The 25,685-nt window shown below is 49.1% G+C and overlaps 1 protein-coding gene across 1 annotated transcript in view; it reads right to left on the minus strand.

Annotated features, from left to right (window-relative positions):
- Window positions 1–25,685, minus strand: part of SHC2 (SHC adaptor protein 2) — a 79,716-nt gene that overhangs the window by 36,573 nt on the left and 17,458 nt on the right. Inside the window, exons 2-6 of the mRNA XM_066604758.1 lie at window positions 20,537–20,607; window positions 6,624–6,684; window positions 6,142–6,261; window positions 2,940–2,993; window positions 2,803–2,854 (exon numbers count right to left, since the gene is read on the minus strand). Of these exons, the coding sequence (XP_066460855.1) occupies window positions 2,803–2,854; window positions 2,940–2,993; window positions 6,142–6,261; window positions 6,624–6,684; window positions 20,537–20,607 (358 nt within the window). The remainder of the gene's footprint in view (window positions 1–2,802; window positions 2,855–2,939; window positions 2,994–6,141; window positions 6,262–6,623; window positions 6,685–20,536; window positions 20,608–25,685) is intronic.

A 25,685-nucleotide genomic window follows, 5' to 3' on the forward strand; every position in this document is an offset into this window, starting at 1 on the left:
ATACTCTGCAGTACAGGGGGTCTCTCCTCCTACAGGTGTAATACTCTGCAGTACGGGGGGTCTCTCCTTCTACAGGTGTAATACTCTGCAGTACTAGGGGTCTCCCCTCCTACAGGTGTAATACTCTACAGCACTGGGGTCTCTCCTCCTACAGGTGTAATACTCTGCTGAACTTGGGACTCTCCTCCTACATGTGTAATTCTGTGCAGTACTGGGGGCCTCTCCTCCTACAGGTGTAATACTCTGCAGTACTGGGGGCCTCTCCTCCTACAGGTGTAATACTCTGCAGTACAGGAGGTCTCTCCACCTACTGGTGTAATACTCTGCAGTACTGGGGGTCTCTCTCCTCCTACAGGTGTAATACTCTGCAATACTGGGGGTCTCTCCTCCTACAGGTGTAATACTCTGCAGTACTGGGGGCCTCTCCTACAGTTGTAATACTCTGCAGTACTGGGGGCTTCTCCTCCTTCATGTGTAATACTCTTCAGTACTGGGGGCCTCTCCTTCTACAGGTGTAATACTCAGCAGTGCTGGGGACTCTCCTCCTACAGGTGTAATACTCTGCAGTACTGGGGGTCTCCCTTTCTGCAGGTGTTATACTTTGCAGTACTAGGGGCCTCTCCTCCTACAGGTGTAATACTCTGCAGAACTGGGGACTCTCCTCCTACAGGTTTAATACTCTGCAGTACTGGGGACTCTCCACCTACTGATGTAATACTCTGCAGTACTGGGCGCTCTCCTTCTTTAGGAGTAGTACTCTGCAGTACTGGGTGTCTCTCCTTCTACAGGTGTAATACTCTGCAGTACTGGGGGTCTCTCCTTCTACAGGTGTAATACTCTGCAGTACTGGGGTCCTCTCCTCCTACAGGTGTAATACTCTGCAGTACTAGGGGCCTCCCCTCCTACAGGTGTAATACTCTGCAGCACTGGGGCCTCCCCTCCTACAGGTGTAATACTCTGCAGCACTGGGGACTCTCCTCTTACAGGTATACTACCCTGCAGTACAGGGGGTCTTTCCACCTACTGGTGTAATACTCTGCAGTACTGGGGGCCTCTCTTACTACAGGTGTAATACACTGCAGTACTGGGAGCTCTCCTCCTATAGGTGTAATGCTCTGCAGTACTGGGGGTCTCTCCTCCTACAGGTGTAATACTCTGCAGTACAGGGGGTCTCTCCTTCTACAGGTGTAATACTCTGCAGTACTGGGGGTCTCCCTTTCTACAGGTGTAAGATGGAAGCATTACAAGTAATAACCTAAGCCGAACAGGAAAACTAAACCCTAACCCTCCAGGGCAGGCAATAATCACACCAGCCGCTGCTGCTATCAGTGTCCCTTTAGCAGCCGTCCTATCACCTCGCTCCACACCGGGGCGATTGACAGCGCGGTTGGTAAGGGGAGCGGAGCTGTTACTAGAAGGATTTATACCTAAGAATGTAACCCTAACCGTAAGCCTCCATCCCAGCATGAATTAAATCCCCACGCTGCTAGGGCATTGGAGGACCTCGCTGCACACAGCCAATCAGCAGCGAGTGGGCGTGCACTGGATGGATACAGCCCATTACTAGCTCTCGGCCTATTCTGCTGGTGGTGACAAGATACAAGAATACCGCTCATTCCTCTGTAGAAGGGATTTATAAACTAGATAATAAAACATAAACAAAATAAATGAAAAAAACGGCGGCATGTCAGTCCTGCTGCCAGCCCACCAGCAGGACTGACATGTTGCCGTTTTTTTCATTTATTTTGTTTATGTTTTATTATCTAGTTCTTACCATAGGACATCAGGATTGATGAGGATAGATCTTAGCCCAGGCAGAACTTTAATAGGGACTAGTTAGTTTAATCTTTACCTCCTTATATATTGATTGGAGGCTCCAGCTAGTTCACCATTAGACAAAATCAAAGAGCTATTTTAAGATCAGGAGGCACCGTTCTGGTCAATACCATTCTGGATATCAGTCTGATTTAGGATCTATCAGGATACGTGTCATTTTCTTATAGCCACCATCCAGTTCATTTTACCCCTGAGGAACCCACCTGGCGGGGGAAACGCGTCGGGTCTTTAATTGCTCAGGCTCTTTCGTCGTGCTATTCAACTCTATCAGGACGGGACCTGCGCTACAACCTTAGAGATGTTCAGGACACTTGTCAATTTAAGACTAATGATAGAAGTCGGCTAAGTTGACTTTTTGCCACTCAGCCCGATTAGTCTCTATCTCTTTACGAAAGTGGCATAAATTGCAGCACACTTTACTTCTCCTTCTCTATCTTCTACAATATGTGGATTTGTTTGTTCTTCTTTTAACCAATAGTAATAAAAGTTACATTTTAATATTATTAGTTCTAAGGTCCACTAAGGCCGCCTGCAGACGAGCGGGTCGGATCCAGCAGCGAGGATTCTCGCCGCGGGAGCTGAACCCTGCAGGGAGGAGCGCGTACTTACCTGCACCCGACGGCTCCGGCACTTTCATGTGCCGGCTGTGGGCAGCCGGCGCATGCGCAGACCGGAGCCCCACACAGAAATAGGACATGCCGCGGTTTGTTTGCCGCGCGAGATTTCGTGCGGCCAAACTGCGGCCGTCTGCATAGGAGTGCGTATTTTAATGCACTCCTATGCAGGCTTTCAGTGACGGAAATCCCGCCGTGGGATTTCCGCCCGTGTACAGGCGGCCTAAGTTAGCTTCTTGTAACCAATTTTTGGACTTATACTGCCCTTGTGACATTTAAGTATAAACTGTTATTATACAGATGTAATAATGAAAATAACCCAAGTTGCCCTCCAGACTTCTGGACTATTTACCTCTCTGGTTGATCGGGTCCTTGGCCACATATGCCACATAATCTGTTGTGTCCTGGCAGAGAAAAGGCAACATTGTAGCTCAGTTTATTTCCTTTACATTGGAATACAGTGGAAACTATACTAGAAAGTGTGCTTACCACATCGCCTCCCGATGCAAAGGAGATTGCTTGCATGTGATGATTGGCAATAACCTGCAAGGAAAGAACCTGTTAGAGTAGAGGTCATTGTTAGCCTATGACCGCCTGCGGACGGCCGGGTCGGATCCCCTGTAAGAATTCTCGCAGCGGGATGTGGACCTGTGCCCCTGCACAGCCCTGTGGCTTACCCACTCCCGGTGTCTCCTCTCTGCACTGTGTGCCGGCTGCCACCCGGCTGGCACATGCGCAGAGAGGAGCCGGGCTGTCACTGCTGACGTTTCTGTGCGGGCCTCTGCGAGGTTCGCACAGAAGTAGAACATGCCGCGATTTGTTTTCCATGTGTGTTTTCATGCGGCCAAATCGCGGCCGTCTGCACAGGATTGCGTTGTCTAATACAATCCTATGGCAGCGGCCATGGGCGGAAATTCTGTGGGAAATCCTGCCTGTATACAGGGGGCCTATATCTGCATTAGCAGTGACTCCACTAACATGTCTCAATGCAGGGGTGATGACCGAAATCTAATACAGTCAATGGCACTGCTGCAAGAGACAAGTAATATATTAGCACACCACTCCAGGCCAGGGCTCAATAGACCTTGTGAAACATGAGCATTGCTTCTCAAGTTGTCTTCATACACCGAATTGCCACATTATTAGAGACACCCATGTAGCAGTGCATTGGAACTCCTTTGGCCTTCAGAACTGCACCAATTCATCATGGCTTCTATCTACAACTGTCATACGGCCCAGGACATGAGAAGAAAACATTCCCCACCATTATCCACATCCACCAGCCTGAACTGTTGGGACTCAACTCGAAGGGTTCATCAATTCATGCTGCTTGTGCCAAATTCTGACCCTCCTAGCAGTACGAAGCAACAGAAACTTGGATTCCTCTGACCAGGTTTTGCTTTTCCACTGCTCAGTGACACAATTTTTGAGCTGTATTGCCATCTGGAGTCTCGCCTTCCTCTTAGACAATAATGGCACTTAAACTGGTCTTCTACTGTTATAACCCATCTGTGCGAAGGAACGGGAAGCTGTGCGTTCCAACACATTAGTTGGAGCTCCAGCGTTCTCTTTGGCTGCAATCTGTTTGCCTGTGCAATGTCTGTTCATCAGAATGATTCCTGACACCCTCCTCTCACCCCTTTTGTCTATCAGTTGTTTACATCCACAAGACCCCTTTTCACTGGATGATTTTCCGCGATCACACAATTCTCAGCATACTCTCAAGACCGCTGCAAGACAAACGCAACAAGGTTGGCAGTTTTTGGAATACTGGCCCTTCTAGTCTACATTGATGACTACGTATTGGTCATAGTTGCTCAGATCGCTCAATTTCCTCCTTTAAATGTGGTTGCACATTGAAACTAATTCACAGAAAACTCCAATCTTGAAAAGGCAGATGTCTCTAATAAAGTGTCCATTCACTATACGCTACCAGAAAACCCTGCAATGACATGGAATAAGCGGACTGGAATCGAGTTTCTACACTGATGTAGTTCATTCTCACACGGATTTATGTCATAAAATGCTGTAAAAAGTTGCTCCAAATACAAAGGACTGCAGCTTCTGTTAAAATGCAGAGCTGGATCTCACCTTTACTAATCAAAGCCACATATTGAAACATATTCCACTTCTTAGTTTGTTTTTTATTTTCTGCTTGTAAATTTTATAAATATCGTCTGTACATGACCAAAACTTGTGTCATTGTGCAGGGAGGTAGAGGAGGTGAGCTGTGACTATCACCTATTGTTAGTGCCGACCTATTAGATTTAGCGGTCGGTGTGAAAACTGCTGAACTTTAAGATTAGATTAGGATTCGTTTTTAATGTAAAGTGTAACAATGAAAATTAAAAAAAATCGCTAAAAAAATTAATATGTTTGAAAATTCACATGTTTAATCTAAAAACTTGATTTCTGTGATAATTATTCCGTGTAACAGTACCGGCCCAGGACATGCTGTGTTTTGAAGCATATGGCACATTGGGGCCAAAAAACCTAAAAAAGCCACAAAAGATACATTGTTGCAATGCTGCATAAAAGCTGATTTCAAGGGAACTTGTGATTCCCTCCAGCACCAGTTACAAGTCTATGGGAGAGAGCGTGCGCATGGCAATCTGAAAAGAGACAGATTTCTGTGCGACGTGCGACCTTCACCGGGTGCAGTGCAGGTACCAGGGAGCGGGCGAGTATAGAAAATCCATCGCTGGCTCCGGTCACCTACCATTACTTAGCTTATATTACTGTAGCCAGGTGACCGCTTCCCTTTGAATCAGTGATTCCCAACCAGGGTGCTGAAGCGAGGTGCAGCGAGAGACCCGCCAGGGGTGCCATGGCTCCCAGACTGGGAATCATTCAGCCGCCTGCTGGGCTACACCAGTGGTCAGCGCTCAACGAAATCAATGGAATCCCAGCTGGCAATTACAGGTCCCACTGATTTCAATGAGAGCTGCGCCTGCACTTACAAGCAGCAGCCACTACACGGGTCGGAGCAGTGCTTCCACTCTGACCTTGGCATATCCCGGCGGGCGCTGCCTGGAGAACTTCTTTAGGCTGGATGCTAACAGCATGGATTTGCCACAGAATTTCTGTGTGAAACCTCTGCGTGGAAATTTCGCAGCATTTAAAGCATCAGCAAAGTGGATGAGATTTTGAAAATCTGGTCCACAAGCTGTGGAAAAAATCATTCCTAAATCATTTCTGCAGGAGACACAGAGGCAGAATGCGCAATGTTGGGGTTGCACTTCCGCAGCCGATTTCCAAAAATAACGTGTTCGCCTCTCCTCTGAAGTCTTCATGATCTTGAGGCCTCCTTCACCTGGCAGTCCCTAGTGAGCGCAGTGCTGCTGGTCAGGTGATGCAGAAGTGGCCAGCAGCGCTTCGTTCACTAGTGGCCGGCGGGTGCCTGGAATATGGGAGGTAAGTAAAACTATGTCATGATAAGCCACTCCCCCTTTTTGGTAGGGGTACCCGACGGTAACTTTTTTTTCCAAAGCTGAAAAGTTTGTGGAAAGTTGCTTTGATTGCTGTGTGTGAATCCAACCGTAATCCAGAACTAACAACGTCTGATACATTGTATATAATATATATCCTTGGTCACTTCCAGGAATACTAGAGATACATTCGGGTATTAGGCGCCAACATAAAATATGCTTTCCTTATTGGTGGATAGAGACAATGAGTGGGCGGGATCTACCTGTCGGGTAGTTGGTATACTGAGGTTCAGCCCCTCAACGGATATGTTTACAGCAATGCTTATTCCGGCAAAGCGAAGATTACTGCGACCCAAGACTGACGCCAGAGCTTTATTAGGAGCCTAGAAGAAAGAATAGACATATGAGACACGACATAAAAGGACAACGTTGTTCATCTAGAGGGGGTTCAGCACTCTTCTTTGGTCAGGAGGGGTGTCCTATCTCCTTAAGGAGAGCACCCAGAAGGGGTGTGCAGACACCTAGGAGGTGGCTGAGGAGACTTATAAGGCCCTGCATGCTCCCCGGGGTAATATATGCAAATAAGGACGATGGAACAAAACCTCTGCAGCGCCACCTATTGGACGGCAGCCTTCCTGCAAATCAATGTACGGCTCTTTAAACAAGTCTTTATAACAATGATTGGGAATAGGGAACCAAGGCAGAGTCCATCCAGACAGCTGATCCAGTAAGTTAGTGTACCCACCTTCTTCTTCCAGGTCCCCCTCACGCCAGGAACGGCCTCATACAGTCTGTTGATGGCTTCTCTGTCACAGAAAGATGAGAGCACAGATTTTACAATATTAATAGCAAAAAATGGAGGCAAATGAACAAAACTCCTTCAAAACCTCCTCCAGATTGTGACGGCCTGAGAGGCGCAGGCGACCCACATCGGACGGCGCATGTGCTGCTCTCAGCCGTGGAAGTATCATGCATGTGAACAGCCACACAGACAATCCTGGGGTCCGCGAGACATACAGCAAATATACAGCCGTATGAATGCGCCGTAGGGCCGGTGTCACACAGGCGGCAGCGCAGTCAGGCGGCATATGTGCGCCCGCATTTGTGTCTTACTGTTGAAACAGGCAATAAGTTATTAATTAATTCAATTTGTGTCAAATGAGCAGGAAAATAGAGCAGAAATACGCAAGCATTTAAATCAATCAGTTCTGTTCACCGTGTATTGCGCACATCCGCCCGTGGGACCCGGGCCTTATGATTGTTATTTAGCATGGGCGGAGCGTCAGGGGGTGCTGGGGTCGCAATGGCGACCCGGCCCTTGAGCTTAAGGGGGCCCAGAGGTCGCCCTCCCACCATTAACAAACATACATTCATGCCGCGCTGTCAGCCGTGCAGTCCAGCCGACAGGATGAGCCAGAGAGGAAGCCGGGGAGGGGTGAGGAGAAGGAGGTGCCCCGGGGGGGATGCACGGCACAGCACTGTGTAACAGGATGATGTCATCGTGCACTGTGTAACAGGATGATGTCATCGCGCACGTCGGTCCGTATGGGCCCTGCTGCTGCTGAGAAGTAACAGGGGTCACGAACTGCAATTCATTCTGGTATGTGTGCTTTTAGGTGGATCATTGGCTTAGTGGGGGGTGCTTTTGGACTGAGGGGCAGCAAGGGTTGAAGTTCTGCCGCTCTGCTACCTGAATGCTGCTATTGGACAGAGTGGGCTAGTGGGGAAGGGAAGGAGGCAACTGTGTACAATTCTTTTTTCAGTTCATTATATATATATATAATGCATAAAAAGTCATACAATGTTATATAACTTTGTCCTGGACCCCTTTTAAATTGAAACGGACCCACTAATGAGCTGCAGATTTCTTTTCCACCTTCATAAACCCACCACCATCAATGTTTATTGTCAGGGGAAGCTGCGGTCAGTCAATTTAACCCCTTAGGCCGCCTGCAGAAGGCGGGGTCAGATCCGGCTGCAAGAATTCTCGCAGCAGGACCCGACCCGAGCGCCTGCAGAGAGCAGCGCGGGCACTCACCTGCTCCCGCGGCCTCGGATCTTTCATGTGGCGGCTGCTGGGCATGTGCAGAGCGGAGCCGGCGGCCGGTGAGTGCGGCACAGAAATAGAGCATGCTGCGATTTGTTTGCCGCGCGACATTTCGAGCGGCCAAGTCGCGGCCGTCTGTAGAGGATTGCGTTTGTTAACACAATCCTATGGCAACTTCCAGGGGTGGAAATTCCGCGGGAAATCCTGCTGCAGAATTTCCGCCCATCTGCAGGCGGTCTTAGCACCAAAGCCTCTTTGCGTCTTTTTCAGTTCTTTTCATCGTCGTAATCCAAAAACCATGACTTTTAGATTTTTCCGTCAACATGGCCGTATGAGGGCTTGCTTTTGCAGGACAAGTTGTATTTTTTAACCCCTTAATGACATGGCCTATTTTGGGCTTAGGGACGCAACGATTTTTAGCAGATTTTTATCTCCATTTTTCCAAAACCATAACTTTTTTATTTTTCCGTTGCCGCGGCCGTATGAGGGCTTGTTTTTTGTGTGGCGAACTGTAGTTTTTTTGGTGCCATTTCTGGGAACATAGACTATATTGTAAAACTATATTGTAGAACAGGGAGAGAAAACGCATCAATTCTGCCATAGATTTTTGGGGGTTTTTTTTACAGCGTTAATCATGCAGCATAAATGACACAATACATTTTTTCTGCAGGTCGGTACGGTTACAACGATACCAAAATTATAATATTTGTTTTTAGGTTTTTCTACTTTTCTGCAATAAAAACCCTTTTTTGGAAATCTTTTATTTTCTATATCGCTGCATTCAAAGTCCTGTAACTTTTTTATTTTTCCATGGACGGAGCTCTGTGAGGGCTTATTTTTTGTGAGACGAGCTGTAGCTTTTATTGGTACCATTTTGGGGTATTTATGGCTTTTTTGATTACTTTTATTGCATTTTTTGGAAGGCAAAATGCTAAAAATTAGCATTTTGCCTCTGTTTTTTAGCTTGTTTTCTACACTTTTTGCCATACAAAATAAAAAGTATGTTTAACTTTTTGTACACATCGTTACAGACGCGTCAATACCAAATATGTGGGGTTTTAATTTTTTTTTACCCTTTTTATACTAATATGAGAAAAAGCACAAAAAAAGTTTTTTTCACTTTTGTTTTCCTTTTTTTTTTTGCGCATTTTTATTAGCTTTTTTCTTACACCCTCTGAGGAACTTAAAGGGGTTGTCCCGCGCCGAAACGGGTTTTTTTTTTATTCAATAGGCCCCCCGTTCGGCGCGAGACAAACCCAAGGGATGGGTTAAGAAAAAAAAAAGTTTATTACTTACCCGAATCCCCGCGCTGCGGTGACTTCTTTCTTCCTTTACCAAGATGGCCGCCGGGATCTTCACCCACGATGCACCGCGGGTCTTCTCCCATGGTGCACCGTGGGCTCTGTGCGGTCCATTGCCGATTCCAGCCTCCTGATTGGCTGGAATCGGCACACGTGACGGGGCGGAGCTACGAGGACCAGCTCTCCGGCACGAGCGGCCCCATTGACCAGGGAGAAGACCGGACTGCGCAAGCGCGTCTAAAAACGCCAGAAGACAGCGAATTTAGACGGATCCATGGCGACGGGGACGCTAGCAACGGAGCAGGTAAGTGAATAACTTCTGTATGGCTCATATTTAATGCACAATGTACATTACAAAGTGCATTAATATGGCCATACAGAAGTGTATAGACCCACTTGCTGCCGCGGGACAACCCCTTTAAAGCACTGCACTGATGATCAATGTGATACGGCATGGCAGGACTTCTGTCCTGCCATGCCTTATCGCTTATACAGCAATCCCAGGCACTGGCAATGCAAGATGCCATGGCAACAGGCCGGGCTCTCTACGATCTATATAGATCGCGGGAGGGAAGGGGTTAACAGCGGGGAAGGGGGGGGGGGCACAACCACAATCAGAGCTACCAGCAGGCGGGGATTTTAAATCCCCGGCTGCTGATAGCTCAGAACTACAGAGTCGGGGACAGCGCCAGAAGTAGCGGCTGAGCCCCGGCAGCTGAAGGGAGGTGAGTATTGTTTTTTTTTAATTTTTGCCACAGATGTGGCAGATGTAGCAGCAGGGAATTCTTTTAACTAGCGGGGGTGAAGGAAACATCTGGCACATGTGTTCTTCATGCCCGCTGGGGTCACAGCAGTGGCGGAGGGGTAAGTTTTTTGTTTTTTTTTTGTTTTGCACTAAAATGTTTTTTTTTTCAGGGAAGGGCTTATATGTAAGGCCCTTCCCTGAAAAAGCATGCAGGGGGACGGTAGAGCATTGTTTTCAATGGAGCCGCCGGCAGCAGCCACGGCTCCAGTGACAACAAGTACGCAGCTGTGTTAACGCATACTTTTGCTCGTACCTAGGTGCGAATGTATGTACACACCTAAGTACGCACCAAAACACGCTCGTGTGAACACACCCTTAATGAAAATAAAATAAGTTTATATTTGTAAGCTTTTTCCCTATTATTACTGGGGGGTGGGGGGGGGGGGCAAACTGAACTCTTGCACCCGGGCCCACAAACCTGTAGGTACTCCCTGTTATTTAGGATTACTCTATTGGGTAGCAGATTAGAGTCAGACATATCTATACACACGGATGGGATAATTCTCCACAGCGCCACCTATTGGAATGGTATTGACTCATAGGGTACAAATCACAGTGGTATGGGAAATCTATATGGTTAGAGCTAAGGCCGTCACAGATATAGAAAAATTAAAAACATAGTAACTTTATTAGGAATGATTGGGTGGAAATCAGAGACATATACCTCTTTCCCCCACTTTTCCTCGATCCTTCACTTATCTGTCTGTCCGTTCCGTCACTATATGTTTTTTTGTAATTGTCTTTGTTGTTGGCTCTGATCTTTTAACTAATTCCTAATAAAGTTACTATTTTTTTTTATTTTTCTATATCTGTGACGGCCTTGACTCATAGGGTACCTATAGTACCACTCCAGTAGGTGGCGCTGTGGAGAATTATTCCATCACTCATTTGCATGGCTTTTTCCCAGGGGGCATTGCAAAGCCTGTATAAGGTGGTGGTCATTAGTGGTACCTCAGCTTTTTTTATTCTCTCCTTTAACCCCTAAGGGCGCCCACCCACTGGCGATTTTTTTTTCTTTGCGTTTTGCGTTTTTTCTCAAGAGCAATTAGAATTGAATGTACTCCTGTCCACTGGCGTTTCTTTTTGCGTTGCATTGCGATTTTTAACATAGGAACTGTCAGTTGCATATGTGTCCTTATTTTTCTCCTAATGCACCCATGAAAGTCAATGGAAATTAATGGAAAAGCCGCGAAAACGCGGCAAAAAACGCCGCGAAAAACGCGGGGAAAACGCAGCGTTTTTCACGCACGAAAATCGCAAACGCCAGTGGGTGGGCGCCCTAATAGTGGGAGCTGCCTGGAAAAACCCTTTGTCAGTGCCGGGCTACCCCGGGGTCTGAGTGGAAGCTGCTGGTCCGGCCCCTGTGTAGTGGCTGGTGTTTGTAGTTGCAGGCTGGAGTCCCATTGATTTTTTTTGTATTTTGTATACTAATTACAGGAAGTTTCTTTTTTTTACTTTTAATATCCCTTATTTTGACAATAATAAAAAAATGTCTTTTTCACTATTCTTTACTTTTTTTTTAGTTTCTTAAGGGAACGTGCAATCCTTTGATCATTCATATAGTATAATGCAATACTCTAGTATCACGTTATACAGTATTCTGCCAGGCATGCTATGAATAGACAATCATTCATGGCAGCCCTGTGAGTAAAAGAGATGAAAAAGGAGGCTGGAGCAAGACCCGGTGAGGTGGGGGAATATTCCGGGAGTACAAGGTGTTTCCAATGATGGAGGTGCTGCCAACCAGATGAGGCTCCACCAGGGCGGGCGTGAGGATAGCGAAAAGAATGTGGAAAAAGCCTCATGTGGGCGCAGCGCTCTAAGCTACCAGAAGGTAAAGGTCCAGTATGTGAGGGTGAACCAGGTTTGCTGGTTTTTATTTCGTGCCTTCACATTACATACTGGACCTTTATCTTCTAGTAGCTCAGAGCGCTGCGCCCACACCAGGTTTCTTCCACATTCTTTCCTGACTGCAATTCCCCAGTTTGGGCCCTCAGATCGCTGATCGGGAGATTGCAGTGCTACTGTCAGAATTGACAATTATACGTAAAGGCCCAACAGCCATATCAGCCCCATCGGTGATGGGCAACCTTTAGAGCTCGGTGTGTCAAAATTCCCTTAAAAAAAAATGGCCATAACTCGGGTGGTGTGTCACTTCGAGAAAAAAAACATAAATTCGCGATATTTATAGTTTAAACTAGCTTACCCGTCGCACATTGCTGCGAAGACAGACATACATACATACATTCGTTTTTATATATCTAGATAACAACCAATCACAGCGCAGCTTTCAAGTTCCCTCAGCAGTATAATATATAACAACCAATCACAGCACAGCTTTCATATTGCCTCAGCAGTATAATATATAACAACCAATCACAGCGCAGCTTTCATGTTACCTCAGTATAATATATAACACCCAATCACAGCGCAGCTTTCATGTTACCTCAGTATAATATATAACAACCAATCACAGCACAGCTATCATGTTACCTCAGTATAATATATAACAACCAATCACAGCACAGTTTTCATGTTACCTCAGTATAATATATAACAACCAATCACAGCACAGCTGTCATGTTACCTCAGTATAATATATAACAACCAATCACAGCGCAGCTTTCATGTTACCTCAGTATAATATATAACAACCAATCACAGTGCAGCTTTCATGTTACCCCAGCAGTATAATATATAACAACCAATCACAGCGCAGCTTTCATGTTACCTCAGTATAATATATAACAACCAATCACAGCACAGCTTTCATGTTACCCCAGCAGTATAATATATAACAACCAATCACAGCACAGCTTTCATGTTACCTCAGTGGTATAATATATAACAACCAATCACAGCGCAGCTTTCATGTTACCTCAGTATAATATATAACAACCAATCACAGTGCAGCTTTCATGTTACCTCAGCACTATAATATATAACAACCAATCACAGCGCAGCTTTCATGTTACCTCAGCACTATAATATATAACAACCAATCACAGCGCAGCTTTCATGTTACCTTAGCAGTAAGAGAAATAACAACCAATCACAGCGCAGCTTTCATGTTACCTCAGCGGTATAATATATAACAACCAATCACAGCGCAGCTTTCATGTTACCTCAGCACTATAATATATAACAACCAATCACAGCACAGCTTTCATGTTTCCTCAGCAGTATAATATATAACAACCAATCACAGCGCAGCTGTCATGTTACCTCAGTATAATATATAACAACCAATCACAGCGCAGCTTTCATGTTACCTCAGTATAATATATAACAACCAATCACAGTGCAGCTTTCATGTTACCTCAGCACTATAATATATAACAACCAATCACAGCGCAGCTTTCATGTTACCTCAGCACTATAATATATAACAACCAATCACAGCGCAGCTTTCATGTTACCTTAGCAGTAAGAGAAATAACAACCAATCACAGCGCAGCTTTCATGTTACCTCAGCGGTATAATATATAACAACCAATCACAGCGCAGCTTTCATGTTACCTCAGCACTATAATATATAACAACCAATCACAGCACAGCTTTCATGTTTCCTCAGCAGTATAATATATAACAACCAATCACAGCGCAGCTTTCATGTTACCTCAGTATAATATATAACAACCAATCACAGCACAGCTTTCATGTTACCTCAGCAGTATAATATATAACAACCAATCACAGCACAGCTTTCATTTTATCTCAGCATTCTCAATATCCAGCAATTGCCTTGCGAAACGTTCGGCGGATGCATCATTTTGTAGTTGAACACTCATCCCGTTGCTCGTAATGCCTTTTGCTTTTGTGCTTGAGATGGAAATCAAATGATCTTTGTCTGGGGGGCATAACTGTCGACGATGCTCGCACGCGCGCCACCTATCGTAGGATAGTTGTACTATGCCAGTAATCTTCCCAGGAGTGTACTCAACAACTTCCCGAAGTTTCATGGCGATTAGATGAATGGTGTAGTAGCGCATAAAGGACAAACAGACAGACAGACACGCAGACAGACAGACATTCATTTTGATATATATATATATAGACTAGCTGATATACCCGGCTTCGCCCGAGTTAATTTGGTACTGGTGTTTATCTGCTGTTCACACGGAAAATCTTATGAAGTCGTGGTTACTTTAGAGATACTGAGGAAAAACATATGTTCACCATTTTGCATAGTTCTCTGCGTTACCCAGGAAACACCACGCGGAGGTAACCATGCGACGTTTCCTTTATATAAAATGACATCAGGAAGTGAGAGAATTACATTATGTACATAAAATTTGGACGCTAATTCTTTTGCGCTTAGAATTGAATAATGGAGTTGGGACCCATTAACTTTTCCTATTTATGACATAATCAATGCTCGTGCCAAATTTCCCGTTTCTATGACACCGGAAAGTGAGAAAATTACATTCCACACGTAAAATTTCGATGCCAATTCTTTTGCGCTAGAATTGAATAATCGAGTTGGGACCCATTAACTTTTCCTATTTATGACATAATCAATGCTCGTGCCAAATTTCCTATTTCTATGACACCGGAAAGTGAGAAAATTAGATTCCGTACGTAAAATTTGGACGCTAATTCTTTTGCGCATAGAATTAAATAATGGAGTTGGGACCCATTCGCTTTTCCTATTTATGACATAATCAATGCTCGTGCCAAATTTCACGTTTCTATGACACCGGAAAGTGAGAAAATTACATTCCGCACGTAAAATTTGGATGCTAATTCTTTTGCGCATAGAATTGAATAATGGAGTTGGGACCCATTAGCTTTTCCTATTTATGTCATAATCAATGCTCGTGCCAAATTTCATGTTTCTATGACATTGGGAAGTGAGAGATTTAGATTACGTACGTTAAATTTCGACGCCAATTCTTTTGTGCTAGAATTGAATAATCGAGTTGGGACCCAATTACTTTTCCTATTTTGGAGATAATCTATGCTTGCGCCAAATTTCATGTTTCTACGACATCAGGAAGTTGGAGAACTTTTGGCGAGTCAGTGAGTGAGTGAGTGAGTCCGTGAGGGCTTTCAGCTTTATATATATAGATAGATGACATCAGGAAGTGAGAGAATTAGATTCCGTATGTAAAATTTGGACGCTAATTCTTTGGCGCTTATAATTGAATAATCGAGTTGGGACCCATTAGCTTTTCCTATTTATGACATAATCAATGCTCGTGCCAAATTTCAAGCTTCTATGACACCGGAAAGTGAGAAAATTAGTGGCAATTATGGCAATCGAACGATCTACGTGGGGGGGGTCGTAACCGTCAACGACGCTCGCACGCGCGCCATTTATCGTAGGATAGCTGTACTATGCCAGTAATCTTCCCAGGAGTGTACTCAGCAACTTCCCAAAGTTTCATGGCGATCGGATGAATGGTTAGTAGCGCATAAAGGACAAACAGACAGACAGTCAGACAGACAGACACGCACACAGACAGACACACAGACAGACAGACACACAGACACGCATACATTCAATTTTATATATATAGATAACAAAAATGTATAATTGTAATATATAACTGTATTTAATAAACCCTAAACCCCCACAGCACAGGGCCTCACCTCTCCCAGCCTCCCCCTCACTTATCTCAATAATGATGAGCCCGCAACAGTGACAGTGCCCCCCACAGCAGCCCCCAGCAGTGACAGTGGCCCCCCACAATGGCCCCCAGCAGTGACAGTGGCCCACAGCAATGACAGTGCCCCGCTACAGCAGCCCCCAGCAGTGACAGCGACCCCCAGCAGTGACAGCGGCGCCCAGCAGTGACAGTGGCCCCCCACAACGGCCCCCAGCAGTGACAGCGACCCCCAGCAGTGACTGCCCCCCCCCCCACAGCAGTCCCCAGCAGTAACAGTGCCCCCAACAGCGACCCACAGCAGTGACAGTGGCCCCCACAATGGCCCCCAGCAGTGACTGTGCCCTCCACAACTGCCCCCAGCAGTGACTGTGCCCCCCACAGCGGCCCCCAGCAGTGACAGTGCCACCCACAGTGGCCCCCAGCAGTGACAGCGACCCCCAGCAGTGATGGTGGCCCCAACACAGCGGCCCCCAGCAGTGACAGTGGCCCCCCACAGCAGCCCCCAGCAGTGACTGTGTCCCCCCCCACAGCGGCCCACACCAGTGACAGTGGCCCCCCACAACGGCCCCCAGCAGTGACTGTGTCCCCCACAACGGCCCCTAGCAGTGACTGTGCCCCCCACAGCGGCCCCCAGCAGTGACCGTGGCCCCCCGCAGCAGCCCCCAGCAGTGACAGTGGCCCCCCTACAGCAGCCCCCAGCAGTGACAGCGGCCCCCAGCAGTGACTGTGCCTCCCCCCCCACAGCAGCCCCCAGCAGTGACTGTGCCCCCCCCCACAGCGGCCCACAGCAGTGACAGTGGCCCCCCACAGCAGCCCCCAGCAGTGACTGTGTCCCCCACAATGGCCCCCAGCAGTGACTGTGCCCCCCACAGCGGCCCCCAGCAGTGACTGTGCCACCCACAGTGGCCCCCAGCAGTGACAGCGACCCCCAGCAGTGACGGTGGCCCCCGCACAGCGGCCCCCAGCAGTGACAGTGGCCCCCCACAGCAGCCCCCAGCAGTGACAGTGCCCCCCCTACAGCAGCCCCCAGCAGTGACAGCGGCCCCCAGCAGTGACTGTGCCCCCCCCCCACAGCGGCCCCCAGCAGTGACTGTGCCCCCCCCCCCACCCAGCGGCCCCCAGCACTGACTGTGCCCCCCCCACAGCAGCCCCCAGCAGTGACTGTGCCCCCCCCCCAGCAGCCCCCAGCAGTGACAGTGCCTCCCACAGCGGCACACAGCAGTGACAGTGGCCCCCCACAACGGCCGCCAGCAATGACTTTGTCCCCCACAACGGCCCCCAGCAGTGACTGTGCCCCCCACAGCGGCCCCCAGCAGTGACTGTGCCACCCACAGTGGCCCCCAGCAGTGACAGCGACCCCCAGCAGTGACTGTGGCCCCCCACAGCGGCCCCCAGCAGTGACAGTGGCCCCCCCAGCAGCCCCCAGCAGTGACAGTGCCCCCCGTACAGCAGCCCCCAGTAGTGGCAGCGGCCCCCAGCAGTGACTGTGCCCCCCCCCCCCCACAGCAGCCCCCAGCAGTGACAGTGCCCCCCACAGCGGCCCACAGCAGTGACAGTGTCCCCCCACAGCGGCGCCCAGCAGTGATTGTGCCCCCCATAACGGCCCCCAGCAGTGACTGTGCCCCCCACAGCGGCCCCCAGCAGTGACATTGCCACCCACAGTGGCCCCCAGCAGTGACGGTGGCCCCCACACAGAGGCCCCCAGCAGTGACAGTCGCCCCCCACAGCAGCCCCCAGCAGTGACAGTGCCCCCCCTACAGCAGCCCCCAGCAGTGACAGCGGCCCCCAGCAGTGACTGTGCCCCCCCCCCCACCACAGCAGCCCCCAGCAGTGACAGTGCCCCCTCTACAGCAGCCCCCCGGCAGTGACAGTGCCCCCCCTACAGCAGCCCCCAGCAGTGATATTGTTCCCCACAGTGGCCCCCAGCAGTGACAGCGGCCCCCCCACAGCAGCCCCCAGCAGTGACAGTGCCCCCCTACAGTGGCCCCCAGCAGTGATGGCGGCCTCCAGCAGTGATGGTGACCCCACACAGCGGCCCCCAGCAGTGACAGTGCCACCCACAGTGGCCCCCAGCAGTGACAGCGACCCCCAGCAGTGACGGTGGCCCCCCACAGCAGCCCCCAGCAGTGACAGTGCCCCCCCCCTACAGCAGCCCCCAGCAGTGACAGCGGCCCCCGGCAGTGACAGTGGCCCCCCACAGCAGCCCCCAGCAGTGACAGTGCGCCCCCTACAGCAGCCCCCCGCAGTGACAGCGGTCCCCAGCAGTGACTGTGCCCCCCACCCCCACAGCAGCCCCCAGCAGTGACTGTGCCCCCCCCCACAGCAGCCCCAGCAGTGACAGTGCCCCCTCTACAGCAGCCCCCCGGCAGTGACAGTGCCCCCCCTACAGCATCCCCCAGCAGTGATAGTGTTCCCCACAGCGGCCCCCAGCAGTGATAGTGCCCCCCACAGCTGCCCCTAGCAGTGACAGCGACCCCCAGCAGTGACAATGGCCCCCCCACAGCAGCCCCCAGCAGTGACAGTGCCCCCCTGCAGTGGCCCAGAGCAGTGACAGTGGCCCCCCACAAAGGCCCCCAGCAGTGACTGTGCCCCCCACAAAGGCCCCAAGCAGTGACTGTGCCCCCCACAAAGGCCCCCAGCAGTGACTGTGCCCCCCACAGTGGCCCCCAGCAGTGACGGTGGCCCCCCCACAGTGGCTCCCAGCAGTGACAGTACCCCCCGTACAGCAGCCCCCAGCAGTGACTGTGCCCCCCCCCCCCACAGCAGCCCCCGGCAGTGACTGTGCCCCCCCCCCCCCCAGAGCAGCCCCAGCAGTGACAGTGCCCCCTCTACAGCAGCCCCCAGCAGTGATAGTGCCCCCCATAGCGGCCCCCAGCAGTGACAGCGGCCCCCAGCAGTGACAATGGCCCCCCCACAGCAGCCCCCAGCAGTGACAGTGCCCCCCTGCAGTGGCCCCCAGCAGTGACAGTGGCCCCCCTACAGTGGCCCCCAGGAGTGACAATCGCCCACTTACAGCAGCCCCCAGCAGTGAGAGTGCCCCCCATAGCGGCCTCCCAGCAGTGACAGTGCCCCCTAGAGCAGCCCCCAGCAGTGACAGTGGCCCCCCACAACGGCCCCCAGCAGTGAAAGTGCCCCCCACAACGGCCCCCCAGCAGTGACAGTGCCCCCCACAGCAGCCCCCCAAGATCCATATACTTACCCCCCTCCACCTCGTGGAAGCTCCACTCCTCCGCACCGCTAGCAGTGATGATCTCTGGCTCATACTGTGACGTCAGTGTGCTGACGGACGCTTCCTCCCCCGGACGCTCTCATGGAACCAAGTGGTAGGAGACGTCGGGGGAGGGGAGGAGGCGTCTAGCTGCACACTGACATCACGGTGTGCGCCGGGATTAGCGCTGCTAGTAGCGCTGCTTAGTGAATACCGGCAGGGGAGCCGCGGCCCCTGCCTGTATTCACCACTAGCGGGGTGAGCGCCCGACTATGGCTACACGTGTGAGTGCTGACATGCGTGTCATAGGTTCGCCATCATGTACCTAGGACCTAGGCCTTTAACCCCTTACCGTCCTGAGGTGGTAAGGGGTTAAAGGCTATTCCATATTTGCCATCAACATTTTATTTTTCCATTGCATCTAAAACACAAAATGAAGCGGCTTTGCTAATAATCATGACTAAGACCTCTATGGCGTTGTATCTGCAGCTCCTACCGGGATCTATGTGTCTCCATAGAGACAAGCTATAAGCAGACCCGTGTCGTCTGATCCTGCCGTCATGTGTTACAGGTAGGAAATCTGTCCGTGTAAAAGACGGTAACAAGCGCCAATCAGCAATATCAGCAGGTCTATCGGGGCTCGTTACGTCCAGCATCGGGACAATATGCGGCCAAAGCATCACCTCTGCTAGCAGGCAGTGAGTGACTTCAGCAGCCGCTGCCTTGTCCACACATGGAGATATGTTGCCCACAAACCATGATTTTAATGTTCATGTAAAGGTTGTGATCAGCCGACAAGCGTGCGTTTGCTTATTTGTCAGCGGATTGCTGAGCAGTTTCCTTTGGTAATCTTCAGCCAATCATCGGCCCATGAACACGCCCTTCCATCTACCTCCTTGATGGCAGAGTAGCGCTTGACTGCAGGATCAGACTACACGCAGGACTCGGACTACACTCAGGACTCGGACTACACGCAGGACTCGGACTACACTCAGGACTCGGACTACACTCAGGACTCGGACTACACGCAGGACTCGGACTACACTCAGGACTCGGACTACACGCAGGACTCGGACTACACGCAGGACTCGGACTACACGCAGGACTCAGACTACACGCAGGACTCGGACTACAAGCAGGACTCGGACTACACGCAGGACTCGGACTACACGCAGGACTCGGACTACACGCAGGACTCGGACTACACTCAGGACTCAGACTACACGCAGGACTCGGACTACACGCAGGACTCGGACTACACGCAGGACTCGGACTACACGCAGGACTCGGACTACACACAGGACTCGGACTACACGCAGGACTCGGACTACACTCAGGACTCAGACTACACGCAGGACTCGGACTACACGCAGGACTCGGACTACACGCAGGACTCGGACTACACGCAGGACTCGGACTACAAGCAGGACTCGGACTACACGCAGGACTCGGACTACACGCAGGACTCGGACTACAAGCAGGACTCGGACTACACTCAGGACTCGGACTACACGCAGGACTCGGACTACACGCAGGACTCGGACTACACGCAGTACTCGGACTACACGCAGGACTCGGACTACACGCAGGACTCCCATGTAGTCTATAGGCATGGAGATTTTTAAGAACATTAAAATATTGTATTAGAGAAAAAAAAAAGTGTTGATGTTCTTCTTATTACCAACCTCGTCACTTGGGTCCTTGTATTAAAATCCAAAGATCTCATGGATCGTAGAACTTCTATGCAGCCCATGTACTGTAGGGGGAGACATAAAACATTAAGTAAGTGATCTGCCAGATGAATATTTCAGAGAGGCTCCTCAGGAACGTTCACACGTAGCAGACGATGGTGCCGACTTCATCTTTACTGAAAGCATGAGATCAGCCGCGGAGCCTGTAGCATTGGTGCGCACCCCTATGACGGAAACAGCGGGCTCCATTCTCGGGTCGCACAGCGATGTGATACAAGGCTTCCCATTGAGAACAATGGGCAGCACTGGCCGATCTTCCACCGCGGCTGCGAGGGCGCCTTCACACTTACTATTTACTCAGCAGTTTTAAACTCTTGTAAAAAAGATGCCATAAATGTCAAGTTTTTTTGGTGGTATTTTATATTTTTAACACTTAAAATGTGCATTTTTTGTCATTTTTCAAGTCCTTCAGTGTAGCTTACTGAAAAAATGCCATAAAACAAAAGAACCGACTACTAACACCAGAAATGCCACAAACCAAAGCGCTGTGCGTGGTGTGCGCCTTATATTCCTCATAGACCGCGGGCCACAAAAAATAGGGGGGAAAAGGTGTTAAAAATGGCAATAAAAGCTCTACAAAAATGGTAAAATAGCCATGTCCGCACCCAGCCTGGGCTCCTTCACACAGGGGTCTCTGCACGTGTAAAACAACAGGCAGGGGATACAACCCATATCTGCGTGAAACACCGTGTGATGCCGCTGGAAAGAGAACACATCTGAAACTGATTAGACATTCCAAGCGTTGCGTTTTGTTTGCCACGAGCAAATGAAGCTACCTGCGGGCGGAAAAAGGTCAGTAAGATCCCCCAATAAGGGCCAAAAGACTCAGCACTCAGACGTGCGCAGCTACACGTACCCCGTGTGAAGGAGCCCTAAGGCACAAGTGGGGGGATTGGTGAGCCGACACCTGATTAGACTCGGACGCCATATGGACCTGTAGCAGTCAACGTACCAAATCACACTGCTGCTTTTCATACAGACACTTGGACCACATGAAAAAATGCAGCATGCGCCATTCTAGTCCGATTTACAGAGGAGGCTCCTCTTTTCAAGTCAATGGGGATGACAGAAAACAGACGGCACTCGGATGCCGCCATCTGCTGTTTAACAAATCCATTGGTATGAAATGAAAAAAAAATAGAATCGTTTTATTTTTTGTGGATGTGAAAAATGGATGACATCCTGAAGTATAAAAACGGGCACACAGGCTGCATGCGGAGGGCAACCGGAACTGCACTCAGATGAAAAAATGTCTGTTTTTGGCGGATCGAATCAGATGAGTTTTTATATTGTCACTAGAGATGAGCGAGCATACTCGCTAAGGGCAATTGCTCGAGCGAGCATTGCCCTTAGCGAGTATGCTCGCTCATCACTAATTGTCACGTGACTTAGGCTAGAAATAATGCAAAAGTTGCCAGGTAGGCTGGGTGGAGTAGAAAAATAGGTATATCAGACTCGGTGTATCAGAGATCGGTGTATCAGAGATCGGTGTATCAGACTCGGTGTATCAGAGTCAGTGTATCAGAGTCGGTGTATCAGACTCGGTGTATCAGAGTCAGTGTATCAGACTCAGTGTATCAGAGTCAGTGCATCAGACTCGGTGTATCAGAGTCAGTGTATCAGACTCGGTGTATCAGAGTCGGTGTATCAGACTCGTTGTATCAGAGTCGGTGTATCAGACTCGGTGTATCAGAGTCGGTGTATCAGACTCAGTGTATCAGAGTCAGTGTATCAGACTCGGTGTATCAGAGTCAGTGTATCAGACTCGGTGTATCAGAGTCGGTGTATCAGAGATCGGTGTATCAGAGATCGGTGTATCAGAGATCGGTGTATCAGAGTCGGTGTATCAGAGTCGGTGTATCAGAGTCGGTGTGTCAGACTCGGTGTATCACAGAGTCAGTGTATCAAAGATCGGTGTATCAGAGTCGGTGCATCAGGCTCGGTGTATCAGAGTCGGTGTATTAGAGTCGGTGTATCAGACTCGGTGTATCTGACTCGGTGTATCTGGCTCGGTGTATCAGAGTCAGTGTATCAGACTCGGTGTATCAGAGTCAGTGTATCAGACTCGGTGTATCAGAGTCAGTGTATCAGACTCGGTGTATCAGAGTCAGTGTATCAGACTCAGTGTATTAGAGTCGGTGTATCAGAGTCGGTGTATCAGACTCGGTGTATCAGACTCGGTGTATCAGAGTCGGTGTATCAGAGTCGGTGTATCAGACTCGGTGTATCAGAGTCGGTGTATCAGACTCGTTGTATCAGACTCGGTGTATCAGACTCGGTGTATCAGAGTCAGTGTATCAGACTCGGTGTATCAGAGTCAGTGTATCAGACTCGGTGTATCAGAGTCAGTGTATCAGACTTGGTGTATCAGAGTCAGTGTATCAGACTCAGTGTATCAGAGTCGGTGTATCAGAGTCGGTGTATCAGACTCGGTGTATCAGAGTCAGTGTATCAGACTCGGTATATCAGAGTCAGTGTATCAGACTCGGTGTATCAGACTCGGTGTATCAGATTCGGTGTATCAGAGTCGGTGTATCAGACTCGGTGTATCAGAGTCAGTGTATCAGACTCGGTGTATCAGAGTCAGTGTATCAGACTCGGTGTTTCAGAGTCAGTGTATCAGACTCGGTGCATCAGAGTCAGTGTATCAGACTCGGTGTATCAGAGTCAGTGCATCAGACTCGGTGTATCAGAGTCAGTGTATCAGACTCGGTGTATCAGAGTCAGTGTATCAGACTCGGTGTATCAGAGTCGGTGTATCAGACTCGGTGTATCAGACTCGGTGTATCAGAGTCGGTGTATCAGACTCGTTGTATCAGAGTCAGTGTATCAGACTCGGTGTATCAGAGTCAGTGTATCAGACTCGGTGTATCAGACTCGGTGTATCAGATTCGGTGTATCAGAGTCGGTGTATCAGACTCGGTGTATCAGAGTCAGTGTATCAGACTCGGTGTATCAGAGTCAGTGTATCAGACTCGGTGTTTCAGAGTCAGTGTATCAGACTCGGTGTATCAGAGTCAGTGTATCAGACTAAGTGTATCAGACTCGGTGTATCAGAGTCAGTGTATCAGACTCGGTGTATCAGAGTCAGTGCATCAGACTCGGTGTATCAGAGTCAGTGTATCAGACTCGGTGTATCAGAGTCAGTGTATCAGACTCGGTGTATCAGAGTCGGTGTATCAGACTCGGTGTATCAGACTCGGTGTATCAGAGTCGGTGTATCAGATTCGTTGTATCAGAGTCAGTGTATCAGACTCGGTGTATCAGAGTCAGTGTATCAGACTCGTTGTATCAGAGTCAGTGTATCAGACTCGGTGTATCAGAGTCAGTGTATCAGACTCGGTGTATCAGAGTCAGTGTATCAGACTCGGTGTATCAGAGTCAGTGTATCAGACTCGGTGTATCAGACTCGTATCAGAGTCAGTGTATCAGACTCGGTGTATCAGAGTCAGTGTATCAGACTCGGTGTATCAGAGTCAGTGTATCAGACTCGGTGTATCAGACTCAGTGTATCAGACTCGGTGTATCAGACTCAGTGTATCAGACTCAGTGTATCAGAGTCAGTGTATCAGAGATCGGTGTATCAGAGATCGGTGTATCAGACATCAGTGTATCAGAGATCGGTGTATCAGAGTCGGTGTATCAGAGTCGGTGTATCACAGAGTCAGTGTATCAAAGATCGGTGTATCAGACTCGGTGTATCAGACTCTGTGCATCAGACTCGGTGTATCTGACTCGGTGTATCTGACTCGGTGTATCTGGCTCGGTGTATCTGGCTCGGTGTATCACACTCAGTGTATCTGACTCGGTGTATTAGACTCGGTGTATCTGAGTCAGTGTATCAGAGTCAGTGTATCAGACTCGGTGTATCAGACTCGGTGTATCAGACTCAGTGTATCAGAGTCGGTGTATCAGACTCGGTGTATCTGACTCGGTGTATCTGGCTCGGTGTATCTGGCTCGCTGTATCTGGCTCGGTGTATCTGGTTCGGTGTATCACACTCAGTGTATCTGACTCGGTGTATCAGACTCGGTGTATCTGACTCGGTGTATCTGGCTCAGTGTATCACACTCAGTGTATCTGACTCGGTGTATTAGACTCGGTGTATCTGAGTCAGTGTGTCAGAGTCAGTGTATCAGACTCGGTGTATCAGAGTCGGCTCTATATATCAGACTTGTTATCTTGTATGTACTGTAGCTTTCCAGTGTTACACAGTTAATTATTCTCAGTGTGCCTTACAATATTTGTTCTATATTCATCATTTGTGGAAGACTTCCTGTAAAATGATTGTGGTGTTTGCTGAGCGCTTCTAACTAATGTCACAAAGTGTCACCATCTAGTGCCGTACACGTGGTGTTTACTGAGCAGTGGCCCTGTCGCAGCTTGCAGCAGAGATCCCATGCACAAACCATACGCCAGCAGATGTGACTCTACCTGTGAGGACGAGCGTTCCCGGGGCATTCCTTGCACATCAGTAAAGTATAACCAGTGCTTACTACCTAAGACGTATTCTGACCCTGAACTGTTCTGGCCAGAGGAGAACACTAAACCTTCCTTCACCTCTGAAAACTGGGCAGGAAAAGCTGGATCACAATATTGGATATATTTGTTACATAGTATGTTAGGCTTAAAGTAGACAAATCTCTATCAGTTCAGCCTGTTACCCCCAATGTTGATCCAGAGAAAGTAAAAAAAAAAAAAACAAGGAGATAGAAGACAATTTTCCCAATTTAAAGACACAAAATCCTTTCTGACTCCAATCTGGCAATCAGGATAATCCCCGTCACCGACCCTTCGGAGTAATCAGTGATATAACATGTTAGGGCTGGTTTCGCAGTACCCTAGGGTAGTGTGAATGAGCCCTAATATTATAACACTCAAGAAAGACATCCAGGCCCCTTTTGTACTCTTTTAGTGAGTTCGCCATCCCCACGTTCTCAGGCAGAGAGATCCATAGTCTCACTGCTCTTACAGTAAAGAACCCTCTTCTGTGTTGTAGAAGCCTTCTTTCCTCTAGATGTAGAGAGCGCCCCCTTGTTACAGTCACAGTCCTGGGTATAATAGATGATGGGAGAGATCTCTG

Source organism: Eleutherodactylus coqui, chromosome 5 (assembly GCF_035609145.1).
Source record: "Eleutherodactylus coqui strain aEleCoq1 chromosome 5, aEleCoq1.hap1, whole genome shotgun sequence".
Taxonomy (NCBI): Eukaryota; Metazoa; Chordata; class Amphibia; order Anura; family Eleutherodactylidae; genus Eleutherodactylus; species Eleutherodactylus coqui.